This window comes from Pipistrellus hanaki, assembly GCF_964339955.1.
Source record: "Pipistrellus hanaki genome assembly, chromosome: 18".
NCBI classification, from domain to species: Eukaryota; Metazoa; Chordata; class Mammalia; order Chiroptera; family Vespertilionidae; genus Pipistrellus; species Pipistrellus hanaki.
This window is the reverse complement of record NC_140520.1, coordinates 17,387,117-17,404,445: the sequence shown is the minus strand read 5'-3', so window position 1 is coordinate 17,404,445 and position 17,329 is coordinate 17,387,117. Positions and strand designations below refer to the sequence as shown.

At 55.2% G+C, this 17,329-nt stretch overlaps 1 protein-coding gene across 1 annotated transcript in view; it reads right to left on the bottom strand.

Moving 5' to 3' along the window:
* Positions 1 to 4,472: 4,472 nt before the first annotated feature.
* Positions 4,473 to 17,329, bottom strand: part of TNN (tenascin N) — a 36,871-nt gene continuing 24,014 nt past the window's right edge. Inside the window, exons 13-20 of the mRNA XM_084866036.1 lie at positions 16,027 to 16,157; positions 15,021 to 15,153; positions 14,034 to 14,185; positions 10,379 to 10,475; positions 9,645 to 9,812; positions 7,175 to 7,338; positions 5,117 to 5,285; positions 4,473 to 4,746 (exon numbers count right to left, since the gene is read on the bottom strand). Of these exons, the coding sequence (XP_084722162.1) occupies positions 5,145 to 5,285; positions 7,175 to 7,338; positions 9,645 to 9,812; positions 10,379 to 10,475; positions 14,034 to 14,185; positions 15,021 to 15,153; positions 16,027 to 16,157 (986 nt within the window). The 3' untranslated portion in view covers positions 4,473 to 4,746; positions 5,117 to 5,144. The remainder of the gene's footprint in view (positions 4,747 to 5,116; positions 5,286 to 7,174; positions 7,339 to 9,644; positions 9,813 to 10,378; positions 10,476 to 14,033; positions 14,186 to 15,020; positions 15,154 to 16,026; positions 16,158 to 17,329) is intronic.

The window sequence follows — 17,329 nt, the reverse complement described above, 5'->3', positions numbered from 1 at the left end:
CCCGGAAGGGGAGTGTCCGGAGTTCTGGTGGGTTCCTGCCCCTGCCCATCCCCAGGCTCTGGGACTTCCCTAGTGCTCCCTCCCACACCCTCCCAGCTGCCGACACTGAGGGGAGGCCAGCAGCTCCACCTGCCCAGCCTTGGCCCTGACCTTGGCGGGGATATGGGTTTGGACAATGCCACAACTCTCAGCTCACGGGAACCCTCTGTGCAGGCTCCTGGACCTTTGACCCCAGTATTATTACCAAATTCAAAGTCGCAGATTACAAGACTGAAATAAAGAGTCACTTCAACACAGCCTTTGGTCTCTGTCTTAGGTTCAAAGAGATATTTTCAAATACCTAGGCCATGTCACTCAGGGTGGCCATGTTTATTCCATGAGCATTTTTGACATTTTTTGCCATGTGCTGGGCACATCAGATCACCACTGTTGGTTAGCTGTTGTCATTTTTTTATTTGCCAATCTACGGGGAAAAGGTCAGTGCTCCTGACTAGTCAGGTATTGCATGTGTTTAAAATCATTGCAGCACACCAGTTGAAAATCACCGCTCTGAGTGAATGCTAGTGGTCTCTGAATTACATGTGATTATTTGGATCAGTGGTCGGCAAACTCATTAGTCAACAGAGCCAAGTATCAACAGTACAACGATTGAAATTTCTTTTGAGAGCCAACTTTTTTAAACTTGAACTTCTTCTAACGCCACTTCTTCAAAAATAGACTCGCCCAGGCCGTGGTATTTTATGGAAGAGTCACACTCAAGGGGCCAAAGAGCCGCATGTGGCTTGTGAACCACAGTTTGTCGACCACGGATCTAGGTACTCAGAAAACAAACCAATGCTCAGGTCAGAGATGTTTGCAGAACACTGCGTACTGCGGCTGTCTCGCTGCGTGAGGCCCACAGCACGTGGCCCACAATCGGGTGTAACAGGCGCTGTAATAGAAACAGGTGCCTCTGTGCACTCAGTCTTCCCAAGCCGATGGGACCGTGAAACCCCTTTCAGCACACCGGGAGGAGCAGGGGTTCCAAGGAACCCTGTTTGGGAAGTGCTGCCCTGGCAGGCATCCCCCATGCCTTCTGTGTTCCTGTCTTCCATTGCTTACAGCTCAATTCCTGCATTCCCCAAGGAAACCTGTTCCGAAATGCACAGATTCTGCTTCACCTTTCCTACCTCTGCTTCTCACGCTGCTCTTTCTCTGTCTCCCATTAGTGAACCACAATGATCCCATTGGCGGCTACTCATGGCCCGGAGCCCTCGGGGCTGGCTAGAGACACCCCCATCGTGGAAAACCCGAACGTTTGAATGAAGTTACGGAGACGGGAGACCCGGGCTCTCTCCCACCCGCTGTATAACACACAGAGCATCTCGGGATCCCATCTGACCCCCGCAGGGACCCACGCAGGGTGTAGACCAGGGGTGGCGCCGTTTTACAAATGAAGAAACGGGGCCCCCGAGGAGGTACGCAGCTCCCACACCGGGACGGAACAGCCGCGAACGCCTCCCCGGGGCCCTGCCACGCCCGGCTCCGTGGTCAGCCCCGTGCCGGCCTCGGCTCCTCGTGTTCACCTGCCGGGGCCCCTGGGGGCAACAAAGGGCTCTCCAGTCCTCAGACGCCTCCTATCGAGGCTCCACCTGGAGCCGCGTCTTTCCCACTGGCGCTCTCTGATTAAAGCTGATTGTCTTCACCTACCAACACGAAGAAGCATTTTCATTCCGTCCTGTTACCCTCTCTTATTTAAATCACAACACCCCAAAACCTTTGTTTGCTAGTCCTTTCCTTCTCAGGGCCCCGCGATTTGCTGTGATATAGGATAAACAGGCTTCTGTGGGCTGGCCTGGGGACCTACCTTCCCCAGTAACACTGGGATCGAAACAGCCTCCTCACTCCCCCATAGAAAGTTCGAGCAGCCGGAAGGACATTGGGAAGTGGAGTTATCTGCATATTAGGAACTGCCTGAAGCCCCTGTAGGGGCTGCCCCCCTTGCTTTCGCCAAGCTGAGAGCCCCCGGCCCCGGGCCCACCACCAGCCCAGGAGACCAGGTCCCGGATGGAGTCCGGCCTCACCAGGCAATCTCTCCAAGGTACTCCCCAGGGACCTCTCGTCCAGCAGCCACGCCGCCTCCACAGCCACCAAGCACAGGCTGGCCCCACAGGCCACTGTAAGCCCACGCTGTCCAGGAAGGAGGAAAAGGGGGACTCCCCAGCACTCACCTTCACAGAGGAGAGGAGGCGCTGGCGCGGGGCGGCGCTGCCACCTGCTGGCCGGGCTGGCCACCGCGCCTCCTGCCGGGCGCGGGCCTGGTCCTCCTGCCCGGCTCCTCGGCTCCTCCCCGGCGCCCTGGGACCGCTGAGGGGACGGCCTGGACATTTCCCCACGCAGAACTTCAGCAAACGATGGAGTTTCGCCGGAGCTTTTCATCATGTGCACGCTGCCCGTCCATGTGCGTTTCTCCCTGCCAGAGGCCTCTCCGCACACAGCACCTGGCCCTTTCCCTTCGCGGCCTCCCCTCGTGCTTGTCTTTCTTCGGCCCCGTCAGCAGTTTCTGGCTTTAATGTCAGAGTCCCCGGGAGCTCTCCGTGTGAAAGCTGAGCTCTCGTCCGACAGACAAATCCGCCCCCGTCCCAGCGGGCGCTCCTGTCCACACCAGCTCTGACCTGCCGGGGAGGGCCTCCTGCCTTCGCCCCACGGCCCTCCCTCACAGCCTCTCCCCTTCCCCCTGACCAGCTCTGGGGTCTGAGCCCCCTTCCCCTCGCCTCCGGGCACAGTCCCGGCCGGTCCGCGCCCGCTGCCCTGTCTCCGAAACCTCCCTCCCGGCCTCCCGGCGCTTTAAACGCGCAGGCGCCAGGGCCCAGCTGGCCGGGAGCAGCTCCAGGTGGTTCTGATGGAGGGCCTGCCACGTGGCCCAGACAGAGTTCCTGCCCATCTCTCCCGCTCGGCCCCGCACGGAGCTCCGTCCCCTCACCCAGAGACACTTCCTCCCTCAGACTCACCACACTCCACCTCTCGTCTCTGTCACCAGACTTCCCTTTCCCAGGTGCCCTGCCTCCTCCCAGGCCTCTCCTGTCCCCCAGCAAACTCAGGTGCATCCCTGCAGACCCTCTCCCATCGCTCCCATGACACTTTCCTCCCCACCCGCCCTCCCCCCTCACAGCATCCTGTCCACATCCCTGTGGACCTGCTCTCCCCAGCTCACCGCCACGGTCATGGTGTGTCCCAGGCTGTCCCCACCGAGCTGGGGGCCGGGGCTGTGTGCCCTGCTTTGCAGTGTCCTACGTGAACTAGCCAATGGCTTGGGAGACTCTGTGTGTGCCGCTTCTGCTGGGGCCTGGCTGGCAGCCTGTCCTTCCTAGGAAGCTGTGGCTTTCTTCGGCTCATCCCCAGAGGCTAGGACCTGACTCCAAGAGTGTGCCCCTCTGAAGAGGTTTACCCAGAAGCCCACTCCTGAGGCCCATTCCAGCCACCAGAGGGGGAGCTGCCAGAGCTGTCACGGGAAGGTCGGCAGTGCCTAGAGGAGGGCTGGCACACACTGGGGCTTACTCGGAATGTGTTGGACAGACAAATGAATGAATGAATGAATGAATGAATGAATGATAGTATGCACTCCATCAGTGCAAGGACCTCCTCTGTGTCCCTCCTCCCGACCCCCCTCCTGGTAAGAAGCAGGCAGACACTTAAATTCTTAAATCAAAGAACAATGTGGGCCGTTTTTCATGATCAGCTCCAGCTCTGGAACTGTCTGTCACTCAGACCACCCACCGATAGATCTAGCAGTGACTATGGCATTGCTCAATGTGTGTGGGAGGGAGGGAAGGTTGGGGAGGAGGAGTAAAATTTTAAAGGCTGATTTTTTTTTTTTTAAGTTCCAAAAGTAGAGGTTAAACCCGGGAGAAGCTGAGGCAATAAAGGAAATAAAGTACACCTTTTAGGGGACAGTTGTCCTCCTTCCCACTCTCTCCTCCTGCTTCCAAACACCCTTATTTGCCATCATGCGAGTAAGAGACCACAGCCAACCTATCCCATTAAAGTGCACAGACCCTGCCTTCACTCACACTTGGGTTAAATCTAGAATTTTCAAGTGCACTCACGTGGGGGGAAGAACACAGGCAAATCTTTTAAATCGGGTGGTTTATTAGTATTTTCTTCTTGAAGAGGAATCTGTCTTACTTCAACGGTCACTGATTTCCCTACAGAAAAACCTTCCAAAGAGACAGGAAAATAAGCTGAAAGGTCTGACCACGTGCCTGTTCCGACAACACGCCTCAGACGCCCGGTACTTTCTGAAAAGTCCCGGGGCTGAGCCACACCGCTGGGCACAACCTTAACCTTTCCCCAGGGGGCGGATGGAGAAGGGAGGGAGGCTGGGCCGTGAGCAGGAGTCGCAGGAAAAAGACTTTGGGAGCAACCAGTTACCAGGAGGCAAATGACTTACAGTTGAAACCAGTGAGAATTTATTCAGAACGTACGCAGGCCTGTGAGCGTGATTTATGCAAAGGGCTGGGGAGAGGACTCTTGAAACAGCAGAAACCTGGAAGGCGTGGTGCCCACGAGCTGGGCTGGGCTAGCCGGGGCTCGGCTCCTTGCGACTCCATCTCGCCCCCTGGGCTCCCGTTGTTCTTCCTCACCACACCAGCACGTTCTGGGAAGGGGAAGGTGTGCCCCCTTTTCCCCAAAACCCAGTGTCACAGGAGGGAGGTCACGGCATCAGGCGACCTCGGCCCTGGGCCAGGGACACCTTGGTGCTTCTTTCTAGAGAGAAGGTTTGTGTTAGCAGAGCTTCATAGTCACACACCGCTTCCAGAGTTTTCCAGGCGGTAAAGTGCTGGATTCTGTTTTTTATTTATTTATTTTTCTAATCCTATATATCTGTTACTGAAGAAAGACTGGAAGAAAGACCTTGTGGTTCTCTCCCATATGCACTGGACAACCACGCCTGCGCTGGCCTTCAGGTCCGTGTGGACGGGAAAGAATGCAGGTGGCCTGGGCTTGGTGAGCGACTGTGTCTGCTGGTGACCAGCCATCTCAGGAACCCGGGGCTGACTTCCCTCAGCTTCCACTAACCAGCCACCAGAACCCACCCACCCCCAGCTCACACAGCCCCAACCCCGGCCGGCCTTGCCTCACGCGATGATTACTCAGATGGGTCATCAGAACGTTCTAGAATTTTCTCCTAGTGTCCTCTTCTTCCTGCCCAGGACGTGCTCCCCGCTGTAGCCCTGAGGGCGGATCTTCAGCTCCACGTAAGGGATGGAGAATTCGTGTCCTTTCCACGGCTCCCAGTTCACCCCCTACATCCAGAAGCCAACATCAGAAAGAGGAATGTTGGGGGGGAGAGGGTAAGAGGGTCCTTGCCTGGGAAACCACACCCTCCGGGATGTTACCCTCAGGGAAGTGAGGGTTGATCTAGGAACATGCGCCCTCTGCTGGGCAGCTGGGGTTAGACAGGCTGGGAGCCCCTTGTGGTGGAGAGGTGTGTGTGTATGTGTGTGTGTGTGTGTGTGTGTGTGTGTGTGTGTGTGTGAGGGGAGTGGGGGCGGGGTGAGCCCAGGAGGCGACAGGGCCAGCCTGGCCAGCAATGATCACATTGTCTTTGCCTCACTCTTCTCCTTTCCAAAAAATTAAAGGCAAAAATAAACATATTAATTGGCCAATTGTGTGGAATCATTTTCAATTTAGGCTGTTTAGATATTAGCTCTGGGGTAACGAACAGCCTGCTGAAAACTAAATTTCATTTTATGTCTTCTGACTGGAGAGCACAATATTTAATTCACTTAATAACCTCGCAACCTGGCCAATAAAGAGCCCAAGTGACCGATTCTGTGTGTTTTAATTTGTGAGGTAAATAATAAACAGGAAATAAACGCCCTGCCGACTGACTGTGAGCAGCACATTAACCAGATGAATGTCCTTTATTAGCAGACACGGGCCTGGCTGGGGCCCGCTGGCTGCTCATTGCAAACAGCTGGTCTCTGATCACAGGCGTCCCTGGGCGGGCCCAGCCTGCCCCCTTGGTGCTGCCCCCCCCCCCCCACCCCATCCCCGGCCTCCCACCCCTCCTTGTCTTCCCAGGGGCATCTTTCTCCTTCCCTGTGAAAAACCACCCGGGTCAGCCCCACTGCTGCCCGTCAGGGCCAAAGCAATCCCGTCCCCAGGCCTCAGGTGTGCTGGTCTTCACAGTGAGTGCCTTTGGCGAGGGGCGTGCGGGGCGGGGTTTCCCGGAGGCCAGGATGGGGCTGGGATGGAGGCAGAAAGCCAGGCTGGGCACTCAGAGAGTGCCCGAGGGCACGGATTAATGCTGAGAAGGAACAAAGGTGAAGGATCAAGAAGCTGTGAGGAAGCAGCAGGATATGCCCATAGCGGTGAGGAGTCAAGGCGACGTTCACGGGTCACGGAAGCTGGAGACACCGCTGAGGGGAAAGTTCCAGAGCCAGGAGGGGACAGGGCGGCGAGGATGTGCCTCTGTGCTCTGAAATGGACAGGTGCTCAGCAGAGAGCTCTGGGCAGACTGGCTGGTTCTGGATGAACTGGGCCCAGGGATGGGTCTGAGCTCCGGCAGAAAGGACTCTGTTTCCCTGGGGATCACAGGACTTGAGAAAAAGAGCTCTGGTTTACCTGGGACAGCTAGCTGAAGCCATCCCCCCATGTGATGGTGCTGGGGGCCTGAGGGTGGGTGCCCCCAGGGGGGACTCTGCCCTTTAAGAAGAGGAAGAGAAGCAGAGCTCTCTGCTCTGTGACAAGGACGGGGCTCTCACCAGGACCGGAGCCCGCCCGCACCTTGATCTTGGACTCCCAGCCCCCAGGAGAGTGAGAAATAAATGTCTGCTCAAGCCCCACAGCCTATAGTGTTTGGTGACAGCACACCAAGCTGGGCAAGACCACGTCCATGTGGGCTGGTCGAGAGAGATGGAGCGGGACCCACATCATGTGTGAATATTCTGAGTGGGCAGCCTGGGCTCTCCCCACCTGCGGAAAGTGTGGGACATGGGGGAGGGGTGAGCAGGTGGCAGGAGGCCCTGACCCCAAGGCCATGGGGAGGGGTGAGCAGAAGGGCCCTGACCCAGGGCCATGGAGCCTGAAAACCAACTCCTGCCCTCCCTGGGAGCCTCAGAAGCAGAAGGCAGACAAACCCGCCTGAGGTGTCACTTGGGGAAATGAGTGTGCAGAGCCAGTCCCCTACCTCACTGTGCTTGGTCTCCCCGTATCTGCCATTGGGGTTGGCCAGGTGACAGTTCTTGTACCACCAGCCGCCATGGTGCGTCAGGGCACAGTTGCTGAGGGCGATGTCGTTGTCTCTGTCAAACGTTGTGAACTTCCACCCATTGTGGTAAGAAAGAGCATCGCCTGCGGGAGAGAAGACGAGGGTGAGAGCGTTCCACCAGCGAGGGCCTGAGGGCTTCACGGGGACCCGTCCATTATGTCACAGGTCCTCTTTCCGGTCTGCCACCCAAACTCTAGGCCTCGTCCGCCAACAGCCTTCACACACGCTCGGTAGAAGCATCACAGTTCCGTGAAATAGCCAAATCCCAAAACAAACTCATGACTCTCCCATAGCACCTGACCACCCGTCCGTCCTCCCGGTCTCTGCTCGGCCATCTGCCCAGCCGCCCAGCCCGGAAGCCCCTGAGCCACATCCGACAATCCCCTGTACCCTCCTCATGCCCTTCCTCCCGCAGGTCACTCAGGCGCCCTCCCCACAGGGCCAGGGGGCCTGCTCCTCCACGCCCTCTCCTGAGGGTAGGCACCATCCTCTCAGGCCTCACGTCCTACTTCCTGCCACACAGACGTGAACTTCTCCCCCGGCTTTGCGGACCTGTGACGTGGCTGTTCCGGATGCACAACCTCAGCCCACTGTCCCACAGGCAGCTTCCGTCTGTGGAGCGCACAGGCCCAGCCTCGTGCCTCTCTTACCGCTTCCTCCCGGCTCTCCACTGGTTAAATCCTAACCAATCCTGAAGCCCAGCTCAGCGGTCCCGAGCAAGTCTCCTCCCTCAGCTCCCTCACACCTCCTGCCGCACACCTGACTTCTGGAGCTCTCTGTGCAGCTCACAGGCTCACGCTCCATGTCACCGTGTCTGGAGACCTGTAGTTACTTTACCTGCCTTTCTCCTAGTTCCCCATCACATGTGTGATCCTTTTATAAGTTTACTTTTTAACTCAGCTCACAAAAGGCAGTAAGGGTCCCTATGGATCCCAAGCTTAATTAAGTGCTGGTTTTAATGAAAACAAACATATTTATATCTGGCCTCTGAGTTTACCGATCACCTTCACAAACAAGTCCCATGAGGAAGCAAACTCGCATACATTAGAGCCCACGGCTTATCCAGGGTCCTACCCCTCCAGCTTGTCTCCTCCGTGTCACCAGACTCCCCCTCCACCCACCTGCATGGAAGCTATCTGGGACTCAGGAACTGTTCTTTACAACATAAAACACCCCTAGGATTAGACAGAAAGGTCCTGCCGGCAGTATCTCCACAGAAGCTCACCCACCGGGCTCCATGCTGAGCACTGGGAGCTAAGAGCAAAGGCAAAATTCATGTGACTTTTTAAAATACTGAGTCCTAAAACCTGAAAGAAATTTTGCACCAGTGGTTGGCCACTTCAGATCACAGTGTGTGTTCAGTCTTCTGCCATTAGGGGTCACTGAGCAGACCATGTTGAGAAGGCCTGCGGTTTTAAGGGTACTCCCCAATTTCCTTTCTCAGTCCCAGACTCCCCTTCCTCCCTCCCAGCTAAGTTCTTCCCTTTCAGACCCGACTCCAGCCAGCTGGCCTGCAGAGGCCCCTGCCTTGCCTCAGCCCCCACGTACCACCTCCACGCTCCTGGAGCTCTCTCACCCCCTGACCACTTATTAGACTCTTTGCCAAAGTTATCTTCTATTCTCATTGATGTATCTCCATGTGGGTCTCAGGGGAGAGACCGTGTCTTATGCAGTCTGTCCATCTGGCTGGTGACACATTCCTACCTAGTTACCCCAAAGTCAAAACATGCAGAAGCAAACAGCAGACCTACTTGTTAGGATTTTAAAAGCTAGAAATATAGGCTTAACTATAACATTAAAACAATAACCACGCCTCCCTCTTAATAAAATAGTCCAATGGCACCATCCCAGGATTAATTTTGTGATTTTCCTTCACAAATAAGCACCAGAGCGCAGCCCAGGGAGGGTGAGCCCCATCTCCACGGAACGGCTGTCCCTGTGCTGTCACAGCTGCCTGACGTCACGGGACCTACAGGCCTAGCGCTGGCTCCGCACTTTGACCTTTCTGCCTTTAAGGAATCACACACCCAGGCTGTGCACGGAGGCAGCCGAGTGGGCGGTGGGCAGCACCAGGGGGTGGCGGCTCAGAGTGTGATTCCTCAGCGAGGGGGCAGCATCCTGCACTGGGGGTACAAGAGGAGGGTTTTTACTGGCTGGGGTGTGCTGGGGCGGGGGTGTGTCCATGTACAATGTTCTGTCTTACAATGGCCAAGGATTGCTTTAAGAACCTTTGTCCCTTGACCCACCCAGCTGGGAGCGGGCCTCGTGTGTCCATGAGAACCGTGCACCTTCTCAGGACAGTCTTCCATCCCCTGATGGAAGTGCACACCGCAGCCCGAGGCCTGGACCAGGGCCAGCGGCCTCGGGGTGCGGGGAGCCCTGCGCACACCTGCCGTGCCTCTGTACTTCCCGACCGTGAGCCGGTACCGCTCCTTGCTGGACGCCACCTGGAAGAAGTCGTACACGGCGTAGGCCGACTCGTTGGCCGTCTGCAAGTCCACTCGCACCTCGTACCGGGTGGGGGTGCCCGTGGTGAGGTTGTGCAGCTTGTCGAGTCCTAGAAACAAGGAATTCCAATCACCGAACGTCACCTTGGCCTTCACCTCCTCTGCTAGTGGGGGCCTCCCCCCCCCCCCCGCCTTCTCTTTAGGGGCTGCATTTTCTCCTGCTATTGTTTCTTTGGTGCAGTCGTGCTGTTGAGCATGGAGTCCGTGTCCACCAGGAGGGCAGAGTGCAGGCGCTCATGGGGCGAGCCTGCCCCATCGGCTTCATCCCTGAGGCTCCAATGGTTTATATTTATTGTCCTCCCATCTCACAGCTGGCGGAGACTCATGGGCAGTCTCCTACCCTCCCAGGCACCGGGCATCCAGACTGTGACTTCTTAATTCTTCGCTCCCTCACTCTCCATGAACATCTGCTGGAGCACAGAGCAGAAGGAAGAGAGAAAGCGCGGGGCCCCTACGGGCTGGCAGAACGCGCAGCATTGTTGGGGCCAGGGTGGCCTCCTAGCAGAATCCCCATCGATGGGCATTTTCTACTCCTTTGGTTCTCAAGGGGAAGACCCCCCCTTACCCCCCCCTTCCCCCCGCACCACCCGGCCTTTGAGCTTCTCGGGGCCCGTACCGAACCAGAACTCCTGGGTGGGGTCCCCGAAGCCCTCCACGTAGGTCCGCCAGCGCTTGAAGAAGTCCAGCTGCCCGGTGTTCCGCCGCTGGAAGACCTGGAAAGGGAGATGGCGTTCCCTCTGAGCACTCAGCAGCGTGACTGGGGAGAAGGACAGGAGCTGGGGTCGGGGCTACCCGAGGACAGACAGAACAGGAGGCGGGGGGTCTCCATGCTCGCCCTTCCATTGCCACGGGCCCTCTGCCTCCGGGAAGGCCACATGGGACAGGGCGGTGCCACAAGTTGGAATCTGCCTGAATCCCTAATCCCTGCATGGGCAGGGCAGGCAAACAATGACATCAGTTAGCTCCACTGTTCTCTTGCCCCTTCACACCAGTCCTTCTTCAGAGATGCCCCATTCCCTCATTCCCTCTTTGGTGCCTCATTGATTCACTGACGTAGCAATCGTTTACTGAGCTTTTGCTATTGTAAGTGCTGGCTCCAGGGCAAGTATAGAAGTTGCCACGTTACAGATGGGAAAGTTCACACAGCTAAGTGTTTGGGGGCTGATGCCAGGAGAAAACACCGATCCCCTCACCCTTCCATTGGAAAGTTTGAGGATACCAGCTCTACTGAGTCTATTCTCCAAAAAGCATTTCTTAACACTCTGAGGCTCATTGTCAGTTTCCTAGCACGGAGACTGTTCCAGCCCCTTCCCCGGGACCATCCCTGCATCACAGACAGGGGAACCCAAGGTGAGGTGGCACTGATGTTAGTTCCACAAACATCACATCTAAATACACGCCCAGTAACAAGCTCAGGCTCCAATCCGATCCCGCCCCCAGGACAGATGCATTACGAAGGCACTTGGTCCCTGCCGCCAATCAATGAACTGAACACAGGGCCCAAGTGGGATGGGAGCATTCTTGTTCATTACTTTTCCTTGTTAGAAAACTCCCCAGCTTGGCCAGGGAAACTCCGGGCGATGGTTCCATGCTCTCCGCATCACTATTCAGATGAGACCCAGCGCTCCGCTCACCAGCTGTGTCCTTGAGCAAGTTAGTTAACCTTGACAAGCCTCACTTCTCTAAACCGTCAGACAAAGATGGCCCATTTGTCATGCACTTAAATGAGGCTTCAGCAAGGTCATGAATCATAATAAAGTATACAATATTGTCTGGTTGTCATGACTCAGTGGTTGAGCATCGATCTATGAACCAGAAGGTCACAGTTTGATTCTGGTCAGGGTAACATGCCCAGGTTGTGGGTTTGATCCCCAGTGTGGGGTGTTGAATGAGTCTCTCTAATCATTGATGCTTCTATCTCTCTCTCCCTTTCTCTCTGAAATCAGTAAAAATATATTTTAAAAATAAATCATAAAGTATTGAGGCCGGAGCCTGGCATATAAGGATATAAGTTACTATATCTCAGTAAGTGTTGGTTTGCATTTTATTACATCAGATTCCCAATGAACTAACCCACGGGGACCATGTGGACGTCTTGATCAGGAAGCCTTAACTGACTCCCTGAGAATCACGTCTATTCCCACTCTAGGAGGTGAACTAGTTTAATGAACTATTCTGGCAAAACAAGGGCCCCTTGGCAAAAACGTCTCAGAAGTTGGGGGCTGGGGGGAGGATCTTTTCTGTCTGGTTGTACGCTCCAGCTGTCCAGGTACACTAGGACTTACTTGATGTCCTGAACGACTAACTGGAGAAAAATAAATAAAATCTCACTTAAATGCCTGTGGAAAATGTGGCCCTTAAAACTTCCAAGATGGAAATGTCTGAGACACATAAGTGCTCCCTGGGGTCTTCACCGCAGGCTCCTGCGCTCGGCCTCCGTTCCCCGGGGGCAAGTCCCTCTCCCGGTGCATCAGATTGGGCTCAGCTGCCGGGCCGGTGAAGAACCTCCCTAGAAGGACGAGAGAGCTTGACCAAAAAGAGCAATGTGCTGAGGTCATCTTTCAGTGACAAACAGACTCTTGAACCCAAAACTATGGACACCACCAGTGAGAGGTTTGATGGAGAAGTTTCCAGGTCTCTTCGTGTCATCCAGGTGTGCTGGCTTTGAGGAGGACTCTACAGACTCTCAGGCCACGTGTCACCTTAGGAGTCAGCCAGAGCACACAGCCTGGAGGGGTGGGCCTGGGGTTACTGAGACCGCAGAGCCATTTTCTCTGGGTCCTCTGCGTGAGCAGGGTGTAGGAGGCAAGCTCCTGCGTCTGTTAGGTTCTCTTGTGGTTCTTGAGTCGGTACAATAGTGCTTGGCACATAGTAGGCACTCAAATATTTGTGGGAAATTCATGGGTATTCCCAGGCCGGCAGACACACTGGCAGATCTCTCTCTGAAGGCTGTCTGAGACAAACGTCTCCTTCCCAGGCTTTCAGAAAAGGCCCACTAGGCAGCACAAACATCCTGCCAAGGTCAATTATGGCCTCCAGGGCAGGGACCTGGCCTCCAGCTTCCCGGGCAGGATGCTCCGAGCTCAGTGGTGCTGAGGAAAAGCAGCAGTGCAGCCTGTGGGTCTGGTCAGGTGGAAGACCTCCTAGGATACCTTCTGTTCCCATATTTGTAAAGATGAGCCTGGAATTTGCCCTTACAATCCAATTACTGCCTTTCAGCCATCGGAGGCAGCTGTGCGGATAATAAGTTTTCTCTGTTCCTGCTTATCAGATGGTATTATTTTATCCATGGCTGCTCAAGCGTCTTTGGTTTCCCAGGCCACTGAGCGGGAGTATGAATGAATGCGTTTGAGTGGGATGGGCTCAGCTTTCTGCTTCCTTGAGTGGCGGGTGCACAGTGGGCAAGCGCGTGCTGGTCTGGGGCAGTGAGAGCCTCTCTCTGCTCAGGTGCAGGAGCAGGGGCTGGGGAGATGAGAGGATCAGACCGCAACCCTCCAAGGCAGCGCCTCAGATCCCTGGGTCAGGCTGCCGCCATCAGAGACGGGGCCATGTTTCAGCAGACAATGGCCAAGAGAATAAAGCCTCACGCAGACATGGCACGATCAGAACGTGTCCTTCTCTCAGGCCTTCTCCTCTCAAATCAAAGGCCTTGCTTCTGTACTGAGGAGCCAGGAAGAGGAACCCGGACAACGGGCTCCAGTTCAGAGGGCAGAGCCCCCAAAGAGGTCATGTGTTTCAGGTGACCTGACATGACCCCCAGGAAGACCAGTGATGGAGGAGGAGGCTGCAGTCCTGAAATCTGGTTCCCACTTTGTCACTAACTCCTGTGACTTAGCCAGGCCCATCCCCTTGTGGGCCTCACTGTACTTATGTAAAATCAGAATAATCATCTCAGTTACTCTAAAGGTTTTGTGTAAGGGTCATACTTCTGTGAGGTTCATACTTGTGTGAGGGTCATGTTTTTTGTTTTTATAAATGTATTTTTATTTATTTCAGAAAGGAAGGGAGAGGGAGATAGAAACATCAATGATGAGAGAGAATCATTGATCAGCTGCCTCCTGCACGCCCCCTACTGGGGATCGAGCCCACAATTTAGGCATGTGCCCTTGACCGGAATCAAACCAGGCACCCTTCAGTCTGCAGGCTGATGCTCTAACCACTGAACAAACCAGCTAGGGCAAGGGCCACGTTTTGTATGAGGGTCATACTATGTGAGGCTCATAGTTGTGTGAAGGTCATACTTAGTGAGGGTCATGTTTTGCGTCACTCACGATCCAGCCGCCGCCGTCCGTGTCCATGTCGCAGTACACCTGCAGGGGCTGGCTGGCGTCCCCGTGCAGGTAGATGGTATACAGGCCGCTGGCGCCGTTGCTGTTCTGCTGGACCTGACTGCAGTCCGAAGGGTGTGGGAAACGGGCACCAACTAGGAGCCGAGCAGAGGGCAGCCTCATTAGAAGGGCAGCGGGCCAGTCCCTATTTTAAGTTAATTCACTTCGCTTGGGAATGATTCATAGCCTCCTACTACTTTGCTCCTTCCAACTCTTCACTCACATTTCACTTTTCACTCACTCTGATCTCATCAAACCCTCCAGATGTACTAGAAACAAGGTCAAGTTCACAGCTCTTCCTCTCCAACCCAACTGCACCCAAAGTAACACTCCACTTCGCTCCTCTCTTTCGTCTCTCTGCCCGGGGAGGGGCTTCTCCTTAACCCGTACCCCGCCCATTCCCATCCTAGAGAACCCACAACTCTGGCCACCGCTGCTGCGGACACCCCTCCCGCAGACACCCCTCCCGCGGACATCCCTCCCGCGGACACCCCTCCCGCGGACCTCCTTCCCGTGGACACCCCTCCCGTGGACACCCCTCCCGCGGACACCCTTCCCGCAGACACCCCTCCCGCGGACGCCCCTCCCGCAGACACCCCTCCCGCGGACATACCTTCCGCAGACACCCTTCCCGCGGACACCCCTCCCGTGGACACCCCTCCCGCGGACACCCTTCCCGCAGACACCCCTCCCGCGGACGCCCCTCCCGCAGACACCCCTCCCGCGGACATACCTTCCGCAGACACCCTTCCCTCGGACACCCCTCCCGTGGACACCCCTCCCGCGGACGCCCCTCCCGCAGACACCCCTCCCACAGACATCCCTCCCGCAGACACCCCTCCTGTGGACACCCCTCCTGGGACACTCTGCTGGCCTCTCCCGGGCTCGGCCTCTCCGACGGTCTTGTTCAGAGTGCAGGAAGCCACGTACCTGTGGAAAGGGTGGTGGACACACTCCTGCTCCGGCGATCACCCTTGAATGCCACCAGGGAGACACGGTAGGTGACGCCCTGCTCAAGGCCTAGCAACTCAAACCTCTGGTCCCCACGTCCGAGCTGCACCTCCTACCACACAAAGGAGACAGGAAGGGACATTCAGTGTGTCGCCCCAGCAGCCTGGCGGCAACACATTCCCCGGGGCCGATGCCAGCAGCTCTCAGGCAGCAGTGCTTGTCTCTGAGGGCTCAGGGGCAGCCCAGGACCCCAGTGCCTCCCTGCTGCTTCTCCTGAATGGCCTCCTGCTGGTGCTGGAGCTGGGAGCCAGCATGAGGCAGCAGCAATGGGGGGAGAAAGGGACCCACCAGTCTCCCAAGACCTCTGCCCTCTGATCCACACTGGGGCACTCAACGCCAGGCTGAGAAGTGAGGAGACCATCCCCATATCTGCGAGGCAGGGAGATGGTTGGTTTCTCAATAGGCCTCCTTTTGAACCTGTATTTCTGCCTCTAGCAGGGCTGTCTAAGGAGTCATTGGAGCAACAATTAAATCAATGTGCCTTTCCTTTTGCCCTCCTCCCCTCTCTCTTCCTCATCAAGGAGAGAGGACAACAATTTTCCAAATTTACTGGCCTTCAGATTCCATGTGGGCAGTATGATCTTTGAAATAAGGGTTAATAATTCATTCGATAAATCTTTATTGAGCAGCTACATATGTGGTAGGCGCTCAACAAAACAGACAAAAAGTCCCTGTCCTCATGGAGTTAACACATATTGGGGAAGATAAACAAATAACATGGGCCCTGTGTGGTCAGCAAACATGCAATGATCAGCTGGGAGCAGGCACAGGTTAATGAGACCCAGTGTTCACGGCAGGTGGTCAACAAGGACCACCTCGCTTATCAGCAGGCTGTCATGGGACCAGCAATCAAGCTGACCCCAGTGAGTTGCTTCTTATGGGGCTGGGCATGGGCCCCGTGAGAAGAGGCAGGAGGATGCAGTACCTTAGTGGTGCCATCTGGGAACTGGTAGGTCAGAATGTAGCCATCGATCTGAGCCGAGGGGCGTGCCCAGGTCAATACCCCCTGAGACTGGGTCACAGCAGACGGACGAAGGTTTCTGGGAGGGTCGATATCTGTATATCAAAAGTCAGGCAATTATTATCACTAACGGAATGGAAGTAATTTTTGATATATTCCATTCTCTGCCCACATACCCTCCCATGTCTTTTCTGCCATCACGCAGGCTCTATTCTTCCTTGCCACCAGCCCGTTATGACCTTTGTTCCCAAAGGCATTGGAAGGACAAGGACTAAGGAACTGGTATTGGGGTGAGTTCCCTCCCAGGGGGAGTGACCCTGGGGCCCACTTCCCAGCAGACCCACAGAGGATGATGGGTGGGAGCAATCTAGACCAGTGGCTAGATTCAGAGCTGGTAGGCCCCACGTTGGTGTGGAAACGATGGGCGAGTGCAGATCCGAAGCCTGCACACGGAAACCAGGGCATCTTGGCAAACAGCTGCTGGGAAGGATAACAGGCATTCAGAGTAGGGTGCCCCCCAGAGTGGGCTCCCCAGCTAGGTATCTGGAAACCACACAAGGCTTTACATCAGCCCTGGGGAAGGAGCATGACCCTAAATTCACTGAAATCCATGTCCAACGAGCAATGAATGTAGGGCTCATGATGGACATTAAGTTGACAGAATATGAAGTTCTATTTCTTACACATCTAAGTGTGCGGCCTGAGATGCCTGCTCTGCACAAAAAGAGGTAGGGATGTAAGAGATGTTTGTGCAAAGGGGGGAGAAAAAGAGAGAGAGAGAGAAAGAGAGAGAGAGAGAGAGAGAGAGAGAGAGAGAGGTGGAGGGAGGGGGGAGGAGGAATCAAGAGAAAAGAGCAAAAGCAGAGCTCTCCCTCTAGTCCCCATGCCCTGTCTCACACACATGCCAGTGGGAACACGGGATGTGTGCATGGTGGACCAGAAAAACAAAAGCACAGTAATTGGTCAGAAGACTATTTTTTTTCCAACCAAATGAGATATGAATGGAAATTTCCATCTTGAAAAGTCATTAAAGAAGGTGCTTTTAATTTCAAAGTTCCCAAAAAAGATGCCTCCAGACTATTTCATACCCAGTAGCATTTCGGCTCAGAACGGAATTGCAGTATTTTAATAGGAATCAGGCAGCTGTTGTTTTAGGCTGTTTTGACAAATGCAGAATTTCTGCAATGTCAGCTTGGTTTGACTTTCTAAAGCGTAACATCTGGTATGGGTTTTAGTGTCCTTGTCCCACGGAAAAACTGAATTTCCC